This window comes from Athene noctua, chromosome Z, assembly GCF_965140245.1.
Source record: "Athene noctua chromosome Z, bAthNoc1.hap1.1, whole genome shotgun sequence".
Classification (NCBI taxonomy): Eukaryota; Metazoa; Chordata; class Aves; order Strigiformes; family Strigidae; genus Athene; species Athene noctua.
The window spans coordinates 24237581-24256289 of NC_134077.1; the positions used below are offsets into that span (position 1 = coordinate 24237581).

General features: G+C 36.0%; 1 protein-coding gene across 2 annotated transcripts in view; it reads right to left on the bottom strand.

Moving 5' to 3' along the window:
* The window catches only part of ADAMTS6 (ADAM metallopeptidase with thrombospondin type 1 motif 6), a 153869-nt gene that overhangs the window by 35769 nt on the left and 99391 nt on the right, over nt 1-18709 (bottom strand). For both annotated transcript variants that reach the window (XM_074932526.1, XM_074932525.1), the window contains 5 exons: nt 17358-17421; nt 7898-8000; nt 6654-6787; nt 4575-4698; nt 3271-3351 (listed from right to left, as the gene is read on the bottom strand). In XM_074932526.1, the coding sequence (XP_074788627.1) occupies nt 3271-3351; nt 4575-4698; nt 6654-6787; nt 7898-8000; nt 17358-17421 (506 nt within the window). The remainder of the gene's footprint in view (nt 1-3270; nt 3352-4574; nt 4699-6653; nt 6788-7897; nt 8001-17357; nt 17422-18709) is intronic.

Here is an 18709-nt window from a genome sequence, read left to right on the forward strand (position 1 = left end):
ACTAATGTATATCCAGAAGCATAGCAGTTCATTTTTCACCTGTCTGACTGTCAAAGAAAAATGAATTTCTGTTCTGTAAATAGATTTACCTTATGTCAGTTGTAACACATAGGTGAATGCCACACAGTTGTGAACAGCATTCCAATAATGTAATTACGTGACACTGATGACGCAGTTGCATAATGCTATTAGCATATAAGACAGAAGGAACAATTAATGTCCTAATCATTTATGAGAACTTGAGAACACAGGAAGCCCACAGGAAATTAGCACATAACTCCCTGTTCCAGGAGGGGAATATAAGGGATGATGTTACTCTGGAACAAGTCATTTAAGGGAAGACAACAGCTTTACTAGACACATTTTTTCAGCAGCTCTGAAAACAGGCAATTCTGTTGTTGCTGGGTTGTATTTGTTGGACAGATCAGTTTATAGTAATTAATTACGTGATTTTGCTGTCACAACACTAGGAGCGATATTGGTGCAGAAATGATCAGCCAGAGACAGGGGGAGGGAGGACTGGTGGTGACTGAGTTAATTGAATTGCCAAATGTCCAACTACAGCCTCAACTTCAGGTCATGGCTTGCAAAAGAGCTGGATCTTAGTTTAAGAAATCATGGGATGTTTGTTGCAAGTTAGTTTGAAAGTTTGCTAACTGAAATGAACAAAGAAGAACTTTGAAGCCAATGCGACAGCTACAGAAGAAAGCTTTATTTTTTCCTTTTTTTGTATACTTCCAAATGGAGAAACTGATTTCTCAGCCTGTCAGTTATTTGGCAGCAGTGCATATAAAAAAAAATTACATGTAAATGGTTATTTTCAACTGAATCAGTTCTCTAATCTGGTTCATGGTGTGGCCACACAAACATCTGTCCTGTAAGAACAGAAGGAGCTCCATAAAGACAGCGAAAGAGCTGTGAAGTTGACACTGCCGCTAAAGAAATATCCATAAAACAAATACCCTTGATGTATGCATTTTAACATAATAAAGTAACTTTTAACTACCATTGTGCTTGTATAGCTCTTTTTAAAAAGCAGACAAATTAGAAGCCTTCCTTTTCCCAGAAATTGGTGAACCTAAAACAGTGATCTGGTTCACACACACAGTCAAACATCCCATCACAAAATGAAATGGCCCATGTGACCTAGTAAGATTATCCTTCATTAGGATATAATGGCATCTTTGGAAGGTGGAAACAAAAGAAGCTAGTGAAGGAGAGGAATCCCCAATTTGTGAAGTTAAGGCTTTCATGGCATGAAGCAAGGTAGTGAGCAGAGAGCATGTAACTCAGGAACCCCCTTGAAACTGTGACAAGCAGATAAAAGAAGTGTTGTCCTGGTTCAACTAGGATAATGTTAAGTTTCCTCAGCAGAGAGAGAGGGGGAAGAGATCTCCCGCCAGGTTATTCATACGTCAGGACCAGGGGTGGAAACTTTTTACTTTCTTTTTGGCTTTTTTGGTGGCGGGACCCAAGCATCGGGTTTGTTCCATGACCATTTGCGGTATTTCTCTGTATATCGTTTGTCTTGCTTACTGTTATTGCTGTTTATTGTTGTTATCATTGCTACTGTTGTTGTTCAGATTGTTTATCACACTGTTGTATTAAATTTCTTCTTATTTTAACCCGGGGTTTGTGCCTCACTGCCAGCCTGACCGGCTGAGGGTGGGGGAGGGACAACAGCAACGTGGTCTCCGGTCCCGGCAGGGCTTAAACCAACACAAGTGTCTACGTACCATTTTACATTCTTAGATCTGTGGCCAGACTGAATACCAAGGAAGATGCCTGTGTCTTTTATTTAAGCCAAAAAGTTGATATATTTCATTCATTTTATACACATGGTGCCAATCTAGATGCTTTTCCAGATGAATTTCCTCTCCTTATAAAATAGAGGAATAACAAACTTAACTGTAGTAGCTAAGAGTTATCTTCTTTATTCTGGTTTTCAGCTGCCCACAAAATAGTTCTTATCAGAAAACAACCATGATAGGATGCACTGTAGGCCTCTCTCCCACCACCTCCGTTTGAAATGCCAGTATAGGATACACAAGCAACCACAGGATATTTTGACATGGGGCGGGGGGGGCCACAGGGAGTGTGATGCTGAAAGGATAATAAGCACTCTATTGCTGGAGTACTGGTATTGTTATTCCTGCAGAATGGAGGAATATTGATGATCTGCTGTATTACAGAAGGGTGGGGACAGGCAGAAAGAAAAGTAGGCATCCAAAGGTACCATCGCTATCAATATAATCAATTTAGGAATTAATGTACCTAGGTGGATAATTGCCCTTTTACCTCACAAGCATCATAATCCTTTCCAACATAATAGTGTTATATATATATAAATATATAAAAGAATTATATGGAGTACAGACTGATTAAAGTAGCCCCATCAGCTGCTGTTCAGCCTAATAGCTTCTGGTTGTGTTTAGTTTGCTGTACTAACTGATAGTTTGCTGTACAACTAATCAGTTCTCTAATCTATTTTTAACTAAGAAATGCGTTTTCTTGCATGACTGTGAACTGACTGCTATGCAAATCAAGGTACATAGACAACTGCATGTTCTCTTGAGTTTGATGAAGTCAGATTTGTACATATCAGTTTAAAAAAATAAAACAGAAAGCAAGTTTAACACAGTCTTTAAAGAAAGGAATAATAATCTGGAAATTTGTTTTGTGCTTTACAACGGGCTTTCTGAATGATCTCAATTAAGCACTTAGTTTTTATGCACCTCATTTTCCTTATCTACAAACCAGGGATGGCATCTAGTCCCTGCAACACAGCAACACTGTGGAACTCACGTGTTAAACTGCCTTAAAATAAGAAGACGGTATTTAGCATTTAAGTAACTATGGCAGTTGAGGAATAATCATTCGAAGAATAAAACTGTGTTTTAAAATGGTATAATATCCCAAGAACAGAGACTTCTGAGATGGAAGACACTACCTCAGAGTGGGACAGTAGATCATTTCGGTGTTACTCATCTACTTCAACTAAAGTCTGACACTATAACTATAGTGAAGTTGAACTGATTTTGCACTGAGCAGACAAGGAGGAATCACATGATGTATTTAATTAGCTTCATTCAAGAGAATACATCCTAACCAACTGCTTCAACTGTCTGATCACAACCTAATATTAGCAGCTAACGATTCCATCTACTGCTTCTACTATGTGTATGGTTTGGCCAAATCAGAAAATGTACCTTCAAATCGCAACATAAACTCTGACTTAGTAACAGTCTGCTATTTAAGCCATGCTCTTACCAATGTAGTTCTTTGACATTGCCACTTCTCTTATTTCAATGTGCACAGAACCTCTTGGAATTTGAATCACTTCCATATAGCCTGTAAGACAAAAGGTAAATTTTATTTGTTGTTGTTTACAATAATCAATTTTACTCATTAAATTAACCATTAATAAACTATTCACTACTAAAAATTAGTATGAGATATGGGATTCAAATGTAGGTGAACATTTTCTTTCATGTGATATAAAGGAAAATTCTTCAAATTTCATACAAAAATTTGAAAGCGATAGCAAAAATTTACCAGGTAGTCAGGAATTCCTTTTTTTAAAGTGCTAATAAAGTCCTTTCAACAGTGTATCACAAGTAATTAACATACAAAATGACCTTAGGATGACAGAATAATTCAGGTTGGACAGGACCTCAGGACAGTTATTTAGTCCAACTTCCTGCAAGGTCAGCTAGGAGATCAGACCAATTTACTCAGTGCTTTATCCTCCTGAGTTGTGAACAATGCCAAAGATACTGTACAACCTTTCTGGGTAACCTGATCCACAGCTGGACTGCCCTCCTGGGGAAAAAGTTTTTCCTTCCATTTGGTCAGCACGTCTTGTTTCAATTTACAGCCATTGTATCTTCTCCCACCAAGTACCCACTACTATGAAGAGCCTGGCTCTGTCTTTTCCATAGGTATTGGAAGGCTCACACTAGGTCCCCACAAACCTCCTCTTTTCCAGGTTAAGTAAGGCCAGTACTCTCAGCCTCTCCTCAGAGAGAGGCAAGTGCTCCAGACCCCAATAATCTTAGTGGTCCCTCACTGAACTCAACTCACACCTGTGAATCAATCTTCTTCCTGTATTCAGGAGCCCAAAACTGGTGACATTGATTACAACACTAATGTCCTTTTTAGAGCGAAGCTTTAAACAAATTGCTCATGAACATTTCCTGAATTCTTAGTAAAATGGACTTAAGAGACATTTCTGGATTCCTTCTATTCTAAAATTTCATGTATGACTAAATATCATTTTCTACCATACACATTAAAATCATACATAACATTACTCTTATTATACCGCCATAATTAAATGATAATAAAAACCCCCATCTACACTTATTTTTAAATTCATTAAAAACCATGAGAACTAAGTATTCAGTATTGAAGCGTATTGTATTTGACATAAATCCAAACTAATACAGAAAAAAGAAACATTGAGACAAAAGTATTCAAAGTGAATGAGCAGTAGCAATGCCATGCTGGAAATCAGTGCAGCACTGTTATTTGCTAAATGTGTTGTGCAACAGAATAGACATATATGGGCATACCTCCTCTGGGCAATGAATCATTGAAGAAACCTTCAATGGCTTCACACGTACTCCCATCTCCTCCACAAACACGGCATCTATCTTCCTTAGCATCAGACCCCAAAATATTATCACAACCTACATGCTGAGAACAGATAAGAACAAATATTTTAACAGGATGATGGTCTTTCACCACTACATTAATAGATTTTTTGGTCTTTTGAAGTGTTTCTTTCTTTTTTAGATAGCTGTTACCGTAAGTGGGTTTTCACTTACCATAGGAAGAAAATAAAAAGGAGAACAGTCCATATTTTGGGTTGTTACCAAATCTTAATGAATAAGTACTTTGTATTTCTACTGTGACTCTCAGGAAGGAATCTCACAGCATTTTACAATGTAATTATTACAGTTATCAGTAAATGATTAGTGATCTTATTTACTATTCCAGCAGCTAACCATGTTCCATCTATACCGATTCGTTAAGATAAACATTTGCTGTCTGTTCCTTAAACATTTATGCAGCATAAATAGTATTATTATTCCCAAAGGCATTCACAGCTTCATAGACTATATTTCCACATCCTCCAGGCAAAACTTTAAATCACTTTCATAAGTTTGAATATAAAGTGTAAATGACTTCACTGTAAGAATAAATGCAAAATGAAACTTCATGAAAGGCTGACTTACGTGCTATATTAAGATAGGGTTCAAAAGCCTTTGGAAAAGAGGTATCTATACCTGACTGTTAGAAGTACATTACATTTCTGATTATCTACTTGAGAAATGTAAGTACAGTGAACAACAACTAACTCCCTATAACTTATTGTTTCAACCCCATTACAAAACAGAGATAGTTGGGTTCTTTTTTAAGAAAAAAAGAGATAGAATGAACAAGTAGGTTGTAAACAGATTTAACATTACAGCATGCCAATTTTTTCCAGGATTTATAAACAAAGGAGGCAACTACATGACTTTTCTTACTGTCTAGCAATATTATCTACTATCTTGTAAACAGGTAATACATAGATCATAAGAGAAGTTAAAATACTTCAAATAATTGTCAAATAGTATTATTCTAACCATTTAAATTTTGACTGATTCAACAAGACGACAAAGGCCCAACTTTATTACATATCTCATTCTCAACTTAAGATTTAGTCTGATTATTAATTTTAAACGCTTTCTCAAAACTTCTAAAATCTTTTTATGTATAAAGTACATAAAGTACACCATAATTCCACAGGTTACTTCTTGTGCCTTTTTTTTTGCTGTTGCTAGTTTACTAATACATAGCAAATGACATTCAAAAGACATACATCTTCAGTCCTCTATTTAGCAAAGAACTTAAGTATCGGGTTAAGCTTTAGTTATGTTAGTGGTTTCAGTGAAGTCAAATAATTTTTAGAGTCACCAGCACTGTTCAGATATCTAGTCTTAAGTACATAATTAAATACTTTGCTAAACTGAAGCAGCAGTGGGATGTATATAACCAAAAATATGGCACAGACCTCCAATTCTATTCAAATTCATGTAATGCCATTATATAAGAACCTCATAAGATAATCGGATTTTTATTAAATCTAGCAAATTTACTAAATACTTGCATCATTATACACTTTTTCTTAGAACTACAGAGCAATAGTGGCAACTTTATGCTTTAATTACATTAACAGCAGAACTGTTTGCAGCATGATAAACCAGTTAGAGAGAAACAGATTAATATGTTCACGTTTACTGTTTTTCAGGCAGAGTGGTGTTCTAATTGGAATGATGGAACAGGCCTTGGAACACTGCAAGGAAACTGCTCCTCTGCTGTTGCCCTTCCCACTGATTCTCAACGCAAACCAAAAAGCAAGGAAAAAAAAAGACAAAATGAAGGATTCTATAAATGTCTGTGAGAAGCTACTGAAATTCAAATGATTTGAGTCTAATTTATGCAATACCTTTTTAATTTTTTTTCTCAATCTTACTCTTTCATTAACAACTTAACCTGTCAACACTCTCATTTCATATAAGTAACAAACAAGTACTGTAATTAAATGTAGGAGATAGTAGACACAACAAAAGTAATCCGTAAGTACTTTATAAAACATTTGTAACCTTGCATTCTCCATTGATACAGATATCCAGTGAATCAGCATTGCACTGAGTCCCATCTATAACTGCAGGAGCACGTTCAGTGTAAAAATTATAACCTTCAGCCAAGCAGTTTAATGCACATGGTTTAACCCCACCTGGCCAATAAAAACAAATGAAAAAAAAAACCACAACACAACAGAAATCTTAAGTTAACAATTAGTTAAAAATATATATACATAAACAAATCTGAAATATATAATCTTATCTCATACCTGACACATATAATGTATACACTTTGCTTAACTTCCCTTTATTTCTCTCTACTTGACTCTTCTTTCTTGCAAAAAAGATTATTTCACATAGTAAGATATGGCAAGGTTGGCTGGCTCCATAATGATTCCATTATGTTAATACAACCCTAAAGATTATTGAACTATTTAAAACAATAAGGATACCCCTTCACCATCTAAGAACAAAAATTAACAAAAGAATGTAGTGCTAGAAGGATATCAGGGTAAATTTCAAAACCAAGATTAGACTATTTCAATTAGGAATTTAGTCCTACTGAATTACACTACAGCTCAGACCACCTGATCAGAATGACCCTTTTTAGGCTTTCCATCTAAAAAATTGAGAGTAAAACCATTCAGGACAATAAAATACGGAAACACAAAGGGGAACATGGACTTACTCAGGGTTTAGAACATGAAAAGAAAATTAATAAAGGGCAAAATTTGAATGACAAACATAATTGAACTTGATTAAACTGTCTCAAAATGAAATTACAATCCTCTTCCCTGCTGCAAAATACCCTTTTTTTGCACAGTGCAATTATTTATAATTCAATTATGGAAGTAGTCCTTAGAGACTCTTATAAATGCTTTTCCTCTTTCTCCTTTTCCTAATATTTTGACCTTAAAGAAAGAAAAAACTTAGTGTAAGATTTTTTTATTTGAACTCCTCACTGTAGCATGAAAGGTACTTAAGAGATCACCTATGGAATCTCTAATTCTATTGCAACTGCAGATGAAGAAGGGTGCTATATTTTTAAAGTTGAGTCCCTACAACAGTGTTCCAGTGTTCCCTCCCCTTCAGGGTAAAACAAAGCTCTACCAGAACAGAGATGGCTCTTCTGCAACATTTTCAGCAACTGACAAAAAGTACAAGCTTAGCAACATAAGCTCATTATATTTTAATAAAAACATTCTGTTTACAAACATCACTCTTTATATAACATGTATATAATTCTGAAGACTTCACATTACCTCCAGTGTAGGGTTTCCAGTTATAATACTTTCCCCGAAAAGGCATATTGTCAAAATCCGCACATTGTTTTTCTCGAAAATCACGGGCCCCTGTAGGACATGGCTAAAATAATAAAGACAAGAAAAGGTTAATTTCTTCCAAATAGCAGTATAAAAGGAAATGCTTATATGCTTACATTGCAGACATAATCATGCAACAGACTAGGAGGTGGTTCCCTGCTTTATCTTGTGGCTCTGATTCTGAAACTTGATTTATTGTTACAGTTACAGTGCCTGTTTTGCAAAATCTTAGGCTGACACGAAGTAACAGAAGTAATTTAAACAAAGGTAAGTGTTATTTAACAGTTTCCATAAAATTGGACAATCAGAATCACATCAAACTATGTTTCATAATCAATCCATCAGCTACCTCCTTATAAATACACATTAGAAACAGCTGAAAAAATTTTTTCAAAATAATTATGGTAAGAGCTGTAGGTTCAGTTATACTGTACTAAGCAGCTGTACTGAGATATGTTATTAAAACATCAAGAAAAAAAATCAAAAACTTTCTAGAGAGCTGTATAATCTCTGCTTACTCATAGCCTTGACAAAAGCATTGTGTTTAGGCTGAGAATGAGGATAGCATGTCTGGCTCTGATTTTTACCAGTCTCCAAGCATGAAGAAATAAAAACTTTCATTTAAATTTTCATTTCTTTGCATTACCAATTACAAAACTATGAAGAATCATTTTTACTTGGAATAAGGGTAGATGTAAGTGAAACTCATCTCAAAGAACTATAGAAAGAATCTTTGCTATTTCTCACATTTTTCATCAGCAGGTTCAACATACTAATTAAAATTAACCTTGAATACACCCAGAATTTAGATAGCATATTAAGCAGTTATCAGCGTATAAGTACCTGCTGAAATTACAAGTTTCATCAGATAAAGTATTTGAAATAAGGATTAAAATAATTTTAGACCGGAAGAGAAAATAATTTGTTTGACAGAAATCAGAGGTGTTAATAAATATTATTATTTTACAAGCCACAGAGGAGTCCATTTTATGGCAGTTTTGCTTGTCTTCCTATGTATATAAGCCAGTTAGCACTGTTCAGGAATCTGAAATGCATTCAAGTCAAAGGGTCTCTATAAACATGATGGTAAAATGTACTGCTCAATGCAAATATTAACATAATAATTATGATTCTCAGTATAGATTAATCAAGCACTTACAACAGTCAGCCCACTGCAATATGGTTCAGAAACTAGAAAATTTTCCTCTAGCTTTGAAGCTGTTGTGATATAAATTAGTGGACATCAGACAGTACTTCAATTTTACTGTTTCTCTATAAATCACTCCATTATCTCCTTTTAATTAAAAATACATTTTTTAAAATAATATATTTACTGGTGGGAAAAAAAAAGGTAGTTTACTTTAGCTCAATAATCCTTCAGATGGTAACAGTGAACATAAAAAATAACTATATAAATAAAATAGTAAGAATTTTAGAAACTTTTAAAAATAACAACACAAATTAAATTTGCCTCTTTGCATCATATTCTCCAAGCAGTAGAAGGATCAGTCTTTACCCATCTCAAAGCCTGAGTCCAAATCTCTCTGATACTGGTCACTGCACTCACTTCAGTCCAACTTGCTTAAGTACTAATTTACACGGCTGGTATTTTAACTGCACTAAGTTCCCCTTACAAGTTAATTAAATCATTCCCCCCAGTGAAATCCTTTTCCTAAATAGTTATACTAGTACAAAACACTCAAATATGAAGATTAGTAAAGAAGGATCAGGATGACCATATTTATACTCCTAAAAAAATGCTCACAATCTGATCCTTGACATGAAGTCTTACTACTCTTGTTTGATGGTAATCTTGGATGTATTTTGAGGCAATATCACTTTATAATCAATCTGGATAATGAGAAAGAGTATACCCTCAACAAGTTTGCTGATAACACAAACCAGGGAGGAGTGGTTGATATGTCAGAGAGTTGTGCTGCCATCCAGACAGACATTGAAAGGCTGGAAAAATGAGTCCACAGGAACCTTATGAAGTTCAACAAGAAGTGCAAAGTCCTGCACCTGAGGAGGAACAACCCCATGCCCCAACACATGCTAGGGGTCAACCAGCTGGAAAGGAGCTTTGCAGAAAAGGCGCCAGGGGCTCTAGTGGATAAAAAGCCATGTGTTCTTGTGACAAAGAAGACTAATAATGGCATCATGGGCCGCAAAGGAATGTCAAACAGCAAGTCCAGGGAGGTGACCCTTACTCTCTGCTCAGCACTGGCGAGGTCACACCTGCAATACTATGTTCAGTTCTGGGCTCCTCAGCACAAGAGACATAGTGGAGAGAGTCCAACAAAGAGCCACGAAGGGCCTGGAGCATCTTTCATAGGAGGAAAGGCTGAGAGCTGGGACTGTTCAGCCAGGAGAAGAGAAGGCTCATGGGGGGTGTGTGTCTTATAGATATGTACAAATATTTGGAAGGAGGATGTAAAGAGGATGGAGTAAGGCTCTTTCCAGCAGTGCCCAGTGATGGGACCAGAAGCAATGGGCACAGATGGAAACACAGGTTCCTCTTGAACATCATGGAACATTTTACTGTGAGGGTGACTGAGCATTTGTACAGGTTGCCCAAAATGGTAATGAAACCTGCCTCCTTGGAGATATTCAAAAGCCATGTGGACACAGTCCTGAGCAACCTGTTCCAGGTTTGAGCTGCATGGGCTGTACAAGGTGATGTCCACAGGTCCCCTTGTGAAAAGAGAAAAATCTTTCTTTTACCCTATTAAGTATCAATTCAGTTTTTGTCACAATTTAAAGTGCTAAATTCACTGTTTGTATCACCTTTTCTTCTTGAACACAGCTCTGGCAGCCAGACAGAAAAACAGCCACACATAAGTACGCGTAGTCTTCAAACTCGCTGCTGACAAGAACAGCAGACAAAGCTGGGAATACCTTGGGGCAGCTAAAGGAACTGTGGGAGCAAAGCCCCTCATACAATGTTCCTGCTTTGTTTACATTTTATCTGATTTTGGTGGCCCTGCAGATTAAATCCTGGTTTCCTATACTGCAAGTACTGCTAAATTAATTTCACAAATATACTAACGTATCAAAGCTTTTACATAACATGGTGTCTTTGGCTCTAAAAATGCAAATCCATCAGTCCCTAGGCAGATTTGGTGATCTCTGCAATAAAGTAAGTTTCCATTTTGGTGGCTAAGTCCTCTCAGTGAATACTGACACATGCTAGCCCTCATCTCAAGATCTTGCTCCTTGTCCAAATCATTAGTTTGAATCCAGCTTACAAGTGGATTCAGTAAAACTTTCAGGCAGTCCGTCTGAAGACTGTAGTTAGCAAACAATAACCATAAATCTGCAACATTCTGTAATCTGAAACATAGTTGTTGTTCTTGCATAATTTTCTTATCTTTTTTAGTATCTCACCAGTAACTGAGAGAAAGTAAAACCAGACGCTATGACCTCAAGAAATGCATTCAAAATCATGCTTGACAATCCTGATCACCTATGACCAAGTAACCTGCTCGGCTGATGTAGGGCGAGCAGTGGGCAATGCCTCCCTGGATTTCTCCAAGGCTTTTGGTACAGTTCCCCACAGCCTCCTTCCTCCTAGAGAAACTGATGCATTATGTCTAGCCAAGTGGTCTGTGCAGTGGTGGGGAACTGGCTGACAGGCCGCACCCAGAGGGTGGTGGGAAACAGCTCCTTCTCAAACTGGCAACCTGTCACAAGTGGGGTACCTCAGGGATCGATCTTGGGCCCAGTGCTGTTTAACATCTTCTAAGTGATGACCTGCATGATGGGATCAAGCGTACCCTGATGATGATACCAAACTGAGCGGGGAAGTGGACACTTCCGAAGGGACAGCCACCCTGCAGGAAGACCTGGATAGGCTGGAAGAGTGGGCTAACAAGAACATTATGAACCTTATGAATTTCAACAAGGACAAGTGTAAGGTCTTGCACCTGGGAAAACATAATCCAGGAGTGCAGCTCAGACTAGGATCTACCTGGCTGGAGAGCAGCTCTCTGGAAAGGGACCTGGCGTCCTGGTGGACAACAAGCTCAACACGAGTGAACGGTGTGCTGCTGTGGCAAAGAAAGCCAACAGTATGCTGGGTTACGTCAACAAGGGCAACACCCAGCTGAGATAAGTCATTATCTCACTCTACTCAGCACTTGTCAGGCCACATTTGGAATACTGTGTTGAGTTCTGGTCCCTGCCATACAAAAAAAAAAAGTGAACAGGCCGGAGATACTCCACAGAAGGGCCACAACCATGATCAAATGATTGTCATGTGAGGAAAGGCTGAGAGGATTGGGGTTGTTCATCCTTGAGAAAAGAAGGCTCAGAGGAGACATCATCACTATGTTTCACTATTTAAAGAGTCACTACAAAGAAGATAGAGACTCCCTTTTCGCAGGGACTCACATGGAAAAGACAAGGGTAATGGGTACAACTTACTCCTGGGGAGATTCCTACTGGACACAAGAGGAGAATTTTTCATAATGAAAACAATCAGCCATTGGAATAATCTCTCCAGGGAAGTGGTGGACTCCCCAACAATGGACACTTTCAAGATCTGGCTGGACAGGGTGCTGGGCCATCTTGTCTAGATCATGCTTTTGCCAAAAACATACTCTTTTCCCAAAGTAAATGTGCAATAACTTCTTCTCTTTATAGAGCAAGAGATTTAATTTTTTTCATGCAGTTACAGTACACAGATAACTCTTGTCAAGCACAGGCTGCTTGTGTTTCCAAATGCTCTTTTAGGAGACTGCAAATCACAAGACAGGAATATAACAAATGTGCAAGAACTTAAAATCAAGTCTAAAGTAGGTCCCAAGAAGATGATGAAATAATTAAAATTCTGAGTTTAAAAAAGCATTGACTTTAACGAGAACATAAAAATTGTTAAGACTGAAGCAAAAATAAAACAATGAAAGAGTGTTAACAAATCACTGAACCAACACTGACATGACATCAAACATTTTATCTCACAAAAATCTGTTTACCTTGGAGCTTAAAGACGGGCAGAGTTCAGTAACTGAACTCATTATGTTTCCTATTAATAGACAGCTATACTACACCTCACAGAATATGAGAAACTTAGCCAGAAGGGTGACAGCTGAAACTCAAGATACTGTTCCAAGACATAGCTCCTCACATGAATGCATTCTAGAAAAAATAGGTTTGAAAATATTAAAATTATAAAAGCAAGAAACAGTATCTGCAAATGTATGCATAATGGAAGGAACCAACAAAAACCACTTGCCCACAGTCTTATTAAAAGACTGAAGAACAGTAATTTTTTCAGTGTATGTATATACACATACTTTTATATAGATAAGCCACTCACAAAACTTATAAGCAAAATATATTTATCATATATAAAAAATGAGACTTTTACAATTTTAAATGTGTATCACTTCACATCCCATACATATTCTAAATTAGACAGTGCGTTGCTTTAACTGGTAATTATGTGCCTTGCAATTCTATTAGCATTTTGTATTTTTTTAAAAAATTTTTAAAACTAAAAATACTTTGGCTGGAAAAATACATGTATTTTTGTTATAGTGTGGTAGGTAATAGAAAATAAGTTTCTGATGAGTGTGTTCTTTCTACCACCCTTTTGTTTCCATAACTCATTACCTAATATTTTCTTCTGCTGATCTCAGTGTTTCCATTAGGAGATGCCTTTTGAATTAAGAAGTCATATATGGCTTTGGAAGTATCTTATGAGAAATAAGCCTAGTAGGAGTGTGTGCACTGTTTCCAAAGAATTAAATTGGTCAAAAGAAAGGCAATAGAACTAACTCATCTCTGAAAGAAAAATGAAGTCAAAATGAGGGTTTTTTTGGTTTATGAATAGTAGGAGCTTTAGGGAGTGCTATGTTGAAAGTTACAGATGGGCAATTAATGTTGACACTGCAAAATTAACTTCAACATAAAAGATGTACAAACAACACATTTTTCATAAAAACAATGACAGGTTTGCATGTTCTTAATGTTTACATTAATCAAACGTATCATTCCATTAAAAATGTCAAGCAGTAAAGACTATCATAAATCTTGAAACAGTTTCTACTAGTCTCAGCAATTCTTAGTTATGTGGAACCCTAAAATATTACTGTAAAAGAAATAGACTACAATCATCAAAATGATTAAGGCAGTAAATGTAAAATTCTGTAAGTACCAGTATGTTTATGCACTGGAAAACCATACTCAAAAAATATGCTCAAAGGATTCATAGTCAAACTGTACGAATGGCAATTCCAATTTGCCTGGTCCAAGTCTGCAATTGTTCAAGATTTGTTTTTATAACCTAGACAGTTAAAGGCGAAGTTTCCTTTCCAATCTCTTGTTTAAATTATTGATTGAAGTCTGAGTATAGGTAGGAGATGAACATTTTGGAATAGAGGACTCTAATTTTGAGATTTTGATAAACTGGAGCAGTGGTTTGATATAAAGCAATGGATGTGAATTACTACACTTGAGGAGGATCAGCTGTGCAAGCACAAGCTGAGGAATGACTTCCTAAACAGTAGCTCTTAAGAAATGGATTTGGGCATCATGGATCAGTACAGACTAAATAAATATTTTCAGTCCTGTAAGAAAAATTAACACAATACGGAAATGAATAAATGGAATCCCATCACTAAAATGACAGACGAAGTTTGAAGTTATATTTATCTCCGACAAGCCTCAGCTAGAATCCTGTGCTGAGGTTTGGGTACCATGCCTCAAGATGTGTGCTACTGGGATCCTAAAGGCTATTAACACAGAGACTGCCTAGTGTAAAGAAGACTAAGACGACACATGAGAAAAGTCTGCAAACATAGGAAAGACTCCCATAAAGAGAATATTATCAGCTATCTTCTTACTGGGCAAAGAATAAGTTAGGGTCTTAAAGGATGGGAAAGCATATACTGTATTTCATGAAACGTCCTGATTATAAGGATATTGAAGAATCCAAATGTTATCTCCCGGACTGGAGGTATTTCAAAACAGGTCAGCTGCCTAACCATCAGTTAAGAATGGTTTAATGACAGTTATTTTTGCCTTAGAGCCAGGAAATAGCCTGAATGGAGTCCTCAGCTTCTAGACGTTCCTTCTGTGACCTATAAGCTTCCTCTTAGTAATAAACAAATAAGAGAAGCAATACCAACTAAGAAGAAAACTGTCTGAAAAGTATTTGGCAATAAGAAATTAAAGAAATAAAATACAAGATAAACCAAATCCTAGCAACATTTCAACAGCATCACTAGGTAGCTACAGCACAAATGTTAATAATAAAAAAGCATTAAAAACTGCTTTACATTTGTGATGGTGTAGGATTACATATTATGTAAACTTTTTTGTATACTAGTTACTGTGGCAGATGCTAAATATTATCTACTGGAGATAAACATTTTAAATAAGCATGCCTAACAATAACATTGCAAGTCCTCAAAGATTTAAAGGAGGAGGGCTCCAGTGTGCCAATGTGATTTTTTTCACAAATCTTATACTGTGTGTACAAACTGAAACAGTCCTAATGTGAAAAGGTTGAGAAGGATTATTCTAGGTTACAATTTGCCTGACATCAATCCCAGATAAACAGAAAAGCTGGCAGGGACTTGAATGATACAGGTTTAAAAGAAAGAGAAATAATAATATGAATCAGTATTTTGCATAAGAATAGGTTTTATCAACTAAAACTTTCTAAAATTCTTGGTTAAATTAGAAGGATAATGGAACATGCTTATATTTTGATAAGGCGCTTAGTAGTACACAACATCGTAACTGAAAAAAAACAGAAATAAACTTGGTACTAGTTCAGTAAAGCATACATTACATTTATTAAATGTTGAATGACAGATTTCAACAGGTAGATTTCAATAAGGAAACATAAGGTGGTGAATTCATAGATGATTTTCCTGTCAACTATAAGAAACACACTCAGCGTTACTCAACATTTTCATTTGTTAACTGGAACTATGAAATAATTTCTTGCTTATGAAGTCTTCCAATTACAAAAAGACCATCTGAGTGAAAATAAAGAGGAAGGTAAATTAATTACAGCAGACCATCTGATAGGACGGATTCATTCAAATAAAACTGAACAAAGACAGACAGCACAAACATACACATCTACAGAAAAAATAAGATAGTCGAAGTTTCAGAATGGTGCACTGTAATTTGGAAGGTTGTCTGACTGGAAAAGTTCAGCTTGTCCAGCTCTTACTGGACAAGCAGCTCAGCTTCAGGTTCTCTTACAACACAGTCAGCAACAGGCCTAACACACTTCTTGGGTGTGTGAACAGAGCAGCTGTGATTAGCAGTAGGAAATATTTTTTTTGGGAAATTTGTAATACTTCCTAATAATAAGAATAACCTCCACAGACATGTTTACAGAACTAATGTTAGTAATGATCATAAACGCAAGTTTTCTTCAAGGAGTTAGCATATTAACCACCATATTTTTTCCTGAAATATATCAAAAGATAAACAGGTGAAACAACACCTTTAGGCACACAATCTCCCATTGTTATCAACTTTCTTGATTTAGAGAAGAAAATTAAGATGAATTTGAAGCTAAAATAATATGAAAGCTTGTTTATGTTTGTAGTGCTACTGACTTGAGAAGTTACTGGTGAAATTCTTTATTGGTGTGTACTTTTTTCTGGTTCAAGTTTTAACTTGAATTTGTACTTTTGGTTCATAATTTGATTTTATAAATTTATACTCTGTCCCATCCTGTCAGTGTAGTTCATTATTTGATGAGCTCTAAAATAAAACTGCATTATCATTCTGGTAATACAAGAACTAGCGGATATCTGATGGCAAAACAGCAGGTTTAAAACACACCAAAAGAAATACATTTCCACAGAATGTATAAGAGGACTGGTAACACATTAGCACTGGAAGTTATAAAGGTATAAAAAGAGAGTTTAAAAGCGGATTAATGGAGGATACTTCCATTTGTGGCAGTTAATGTGGTACAGATACGATGGGGAGCTCAAGAAATCTTTAGACCCCAGCTTCTGGAAACTCGTAAGGTGTATACATGGAAAAATCATGCCTTGGCTGCCGCAAGTTTATAATTTTTCCCTAAACACCTGTTATTTGCCACTGCTAGGAGACAAGACACTGGACTAGACAGACCTCTGCTCTGATGTGCAATGCTCCTTGTTCACCTTTAACATGGATGCTCAAGTTGACCTCACTCCAGCCTTAATGTGAAAACACTAGCTGAGCATCACATTGAGACAGGTATCCTTACATTTAGCAGAACACAGAGGCTGCCTGCACTATGGAAGTGCCCTACAGGACTGTTTGCTAATAAAATGCAGAATTCACCTTTTTCTGAACTGGGAAAAAATGCATCCATTGCTGCTAAAATGTAAACCAGACAAGCTGATTATAAGTTTACAGAGGAACAAAATTTACTTACATCAGTATTACAGGAGCGATACCGCTTCCTTTCTCCAAGACAATATTTGCCTCCACCTGAAGGCCTGGAAAAAGATGTTTTATGTATTAGTATATGTATTAGTACAAACACAAGTTCATGAGATATACTAATGCATTATTAGTATAAATACAAGAGATATATAAATAAAAGTACGTGGAATTTTTAAGGTGAGATTTTAAAATATTTTATTTAATAAGAATTTTACCACTGACTTGATTGGAACAGATACAAAACAATACAGGATACTTGAAAATCATTGCTAATATAGCATTCATCTAGTCTGCACAGATCCCAAGCAATAAGTTTAATTATATTTTGAACATACTAAAAAGGCATTGGTTTTAATTATTTGCTTGCTTTGTAAAACTGGAATGAGAAATGTGTAAACAACCTGTGATAATCTTTTTTTAAAAAAAAAATCTTCTCATATTACACTTGAAAACATAACCAAATGAAGAAACACTGCCTGCTAAATATTGGAGCCAGCAAAGACTGCATTTTCTAGTTCAAGAATATGATTCTGATTTGAATTAAGCAGTACTAAATCTGAGGAAACTCCTGAGCAAGCAGGTTTCTATTAGTGTGAATAAGACATCAGCTCTTAAATTCCCAAACTGTTTAAGAACCTCATCTGTCTTCCACAGAGGTCAAATAATGAATTAACATTGACTTAAATGGAAGATTAATCAGTCATCAGCTCTTTGGCTCATAACTTGAAAGCAGAAAGGAAAAGGTGGCGTTTGTTTTATAACCAAGAAATAAAATAATTTCTAATTAACTAAAATACTTTTTTTCACATTACAGATATTTAACCAAGTAACACTATCCTTGAATAAAAGAAAATTTTTTTCTCATGCAGACATACCACCCTTCAAATGCATTTGCTTGCTGTACTCTTAAACATCAAAAATTTAACCACCTTTGAACATACCAACCCATACAGATGGTTAAAAGAAATCTTAGGAAATCACTCGTGCTCTAAACAAATACTTCACTAGCATTTTTACATAGTACTGTGAAAAAACATTAATGAATTTATTTTATTATTATTTCAGTAACACAGTCTGATGTGTTATCAATGCATATGGATAATTTTTGGTTTTGAATCCATTCAACAAGCAGTGCTATTTGTCAGATTTGACAGTTATTGCTAATGATAGAAGGTGAAAAGTAATGTGATGTTATGGTGTCTGTCTTGCAGAATGCAGTGAAAAGCTTATGTACAGCCTGGCTTGCAAAACATGGGTACAAGCAACAAAGAACCTAAGAGTACAGAGAGGAGAAGATAAGAAAGGAGTAACAAAAGCCACAGAATATATTTTCATGAGAGA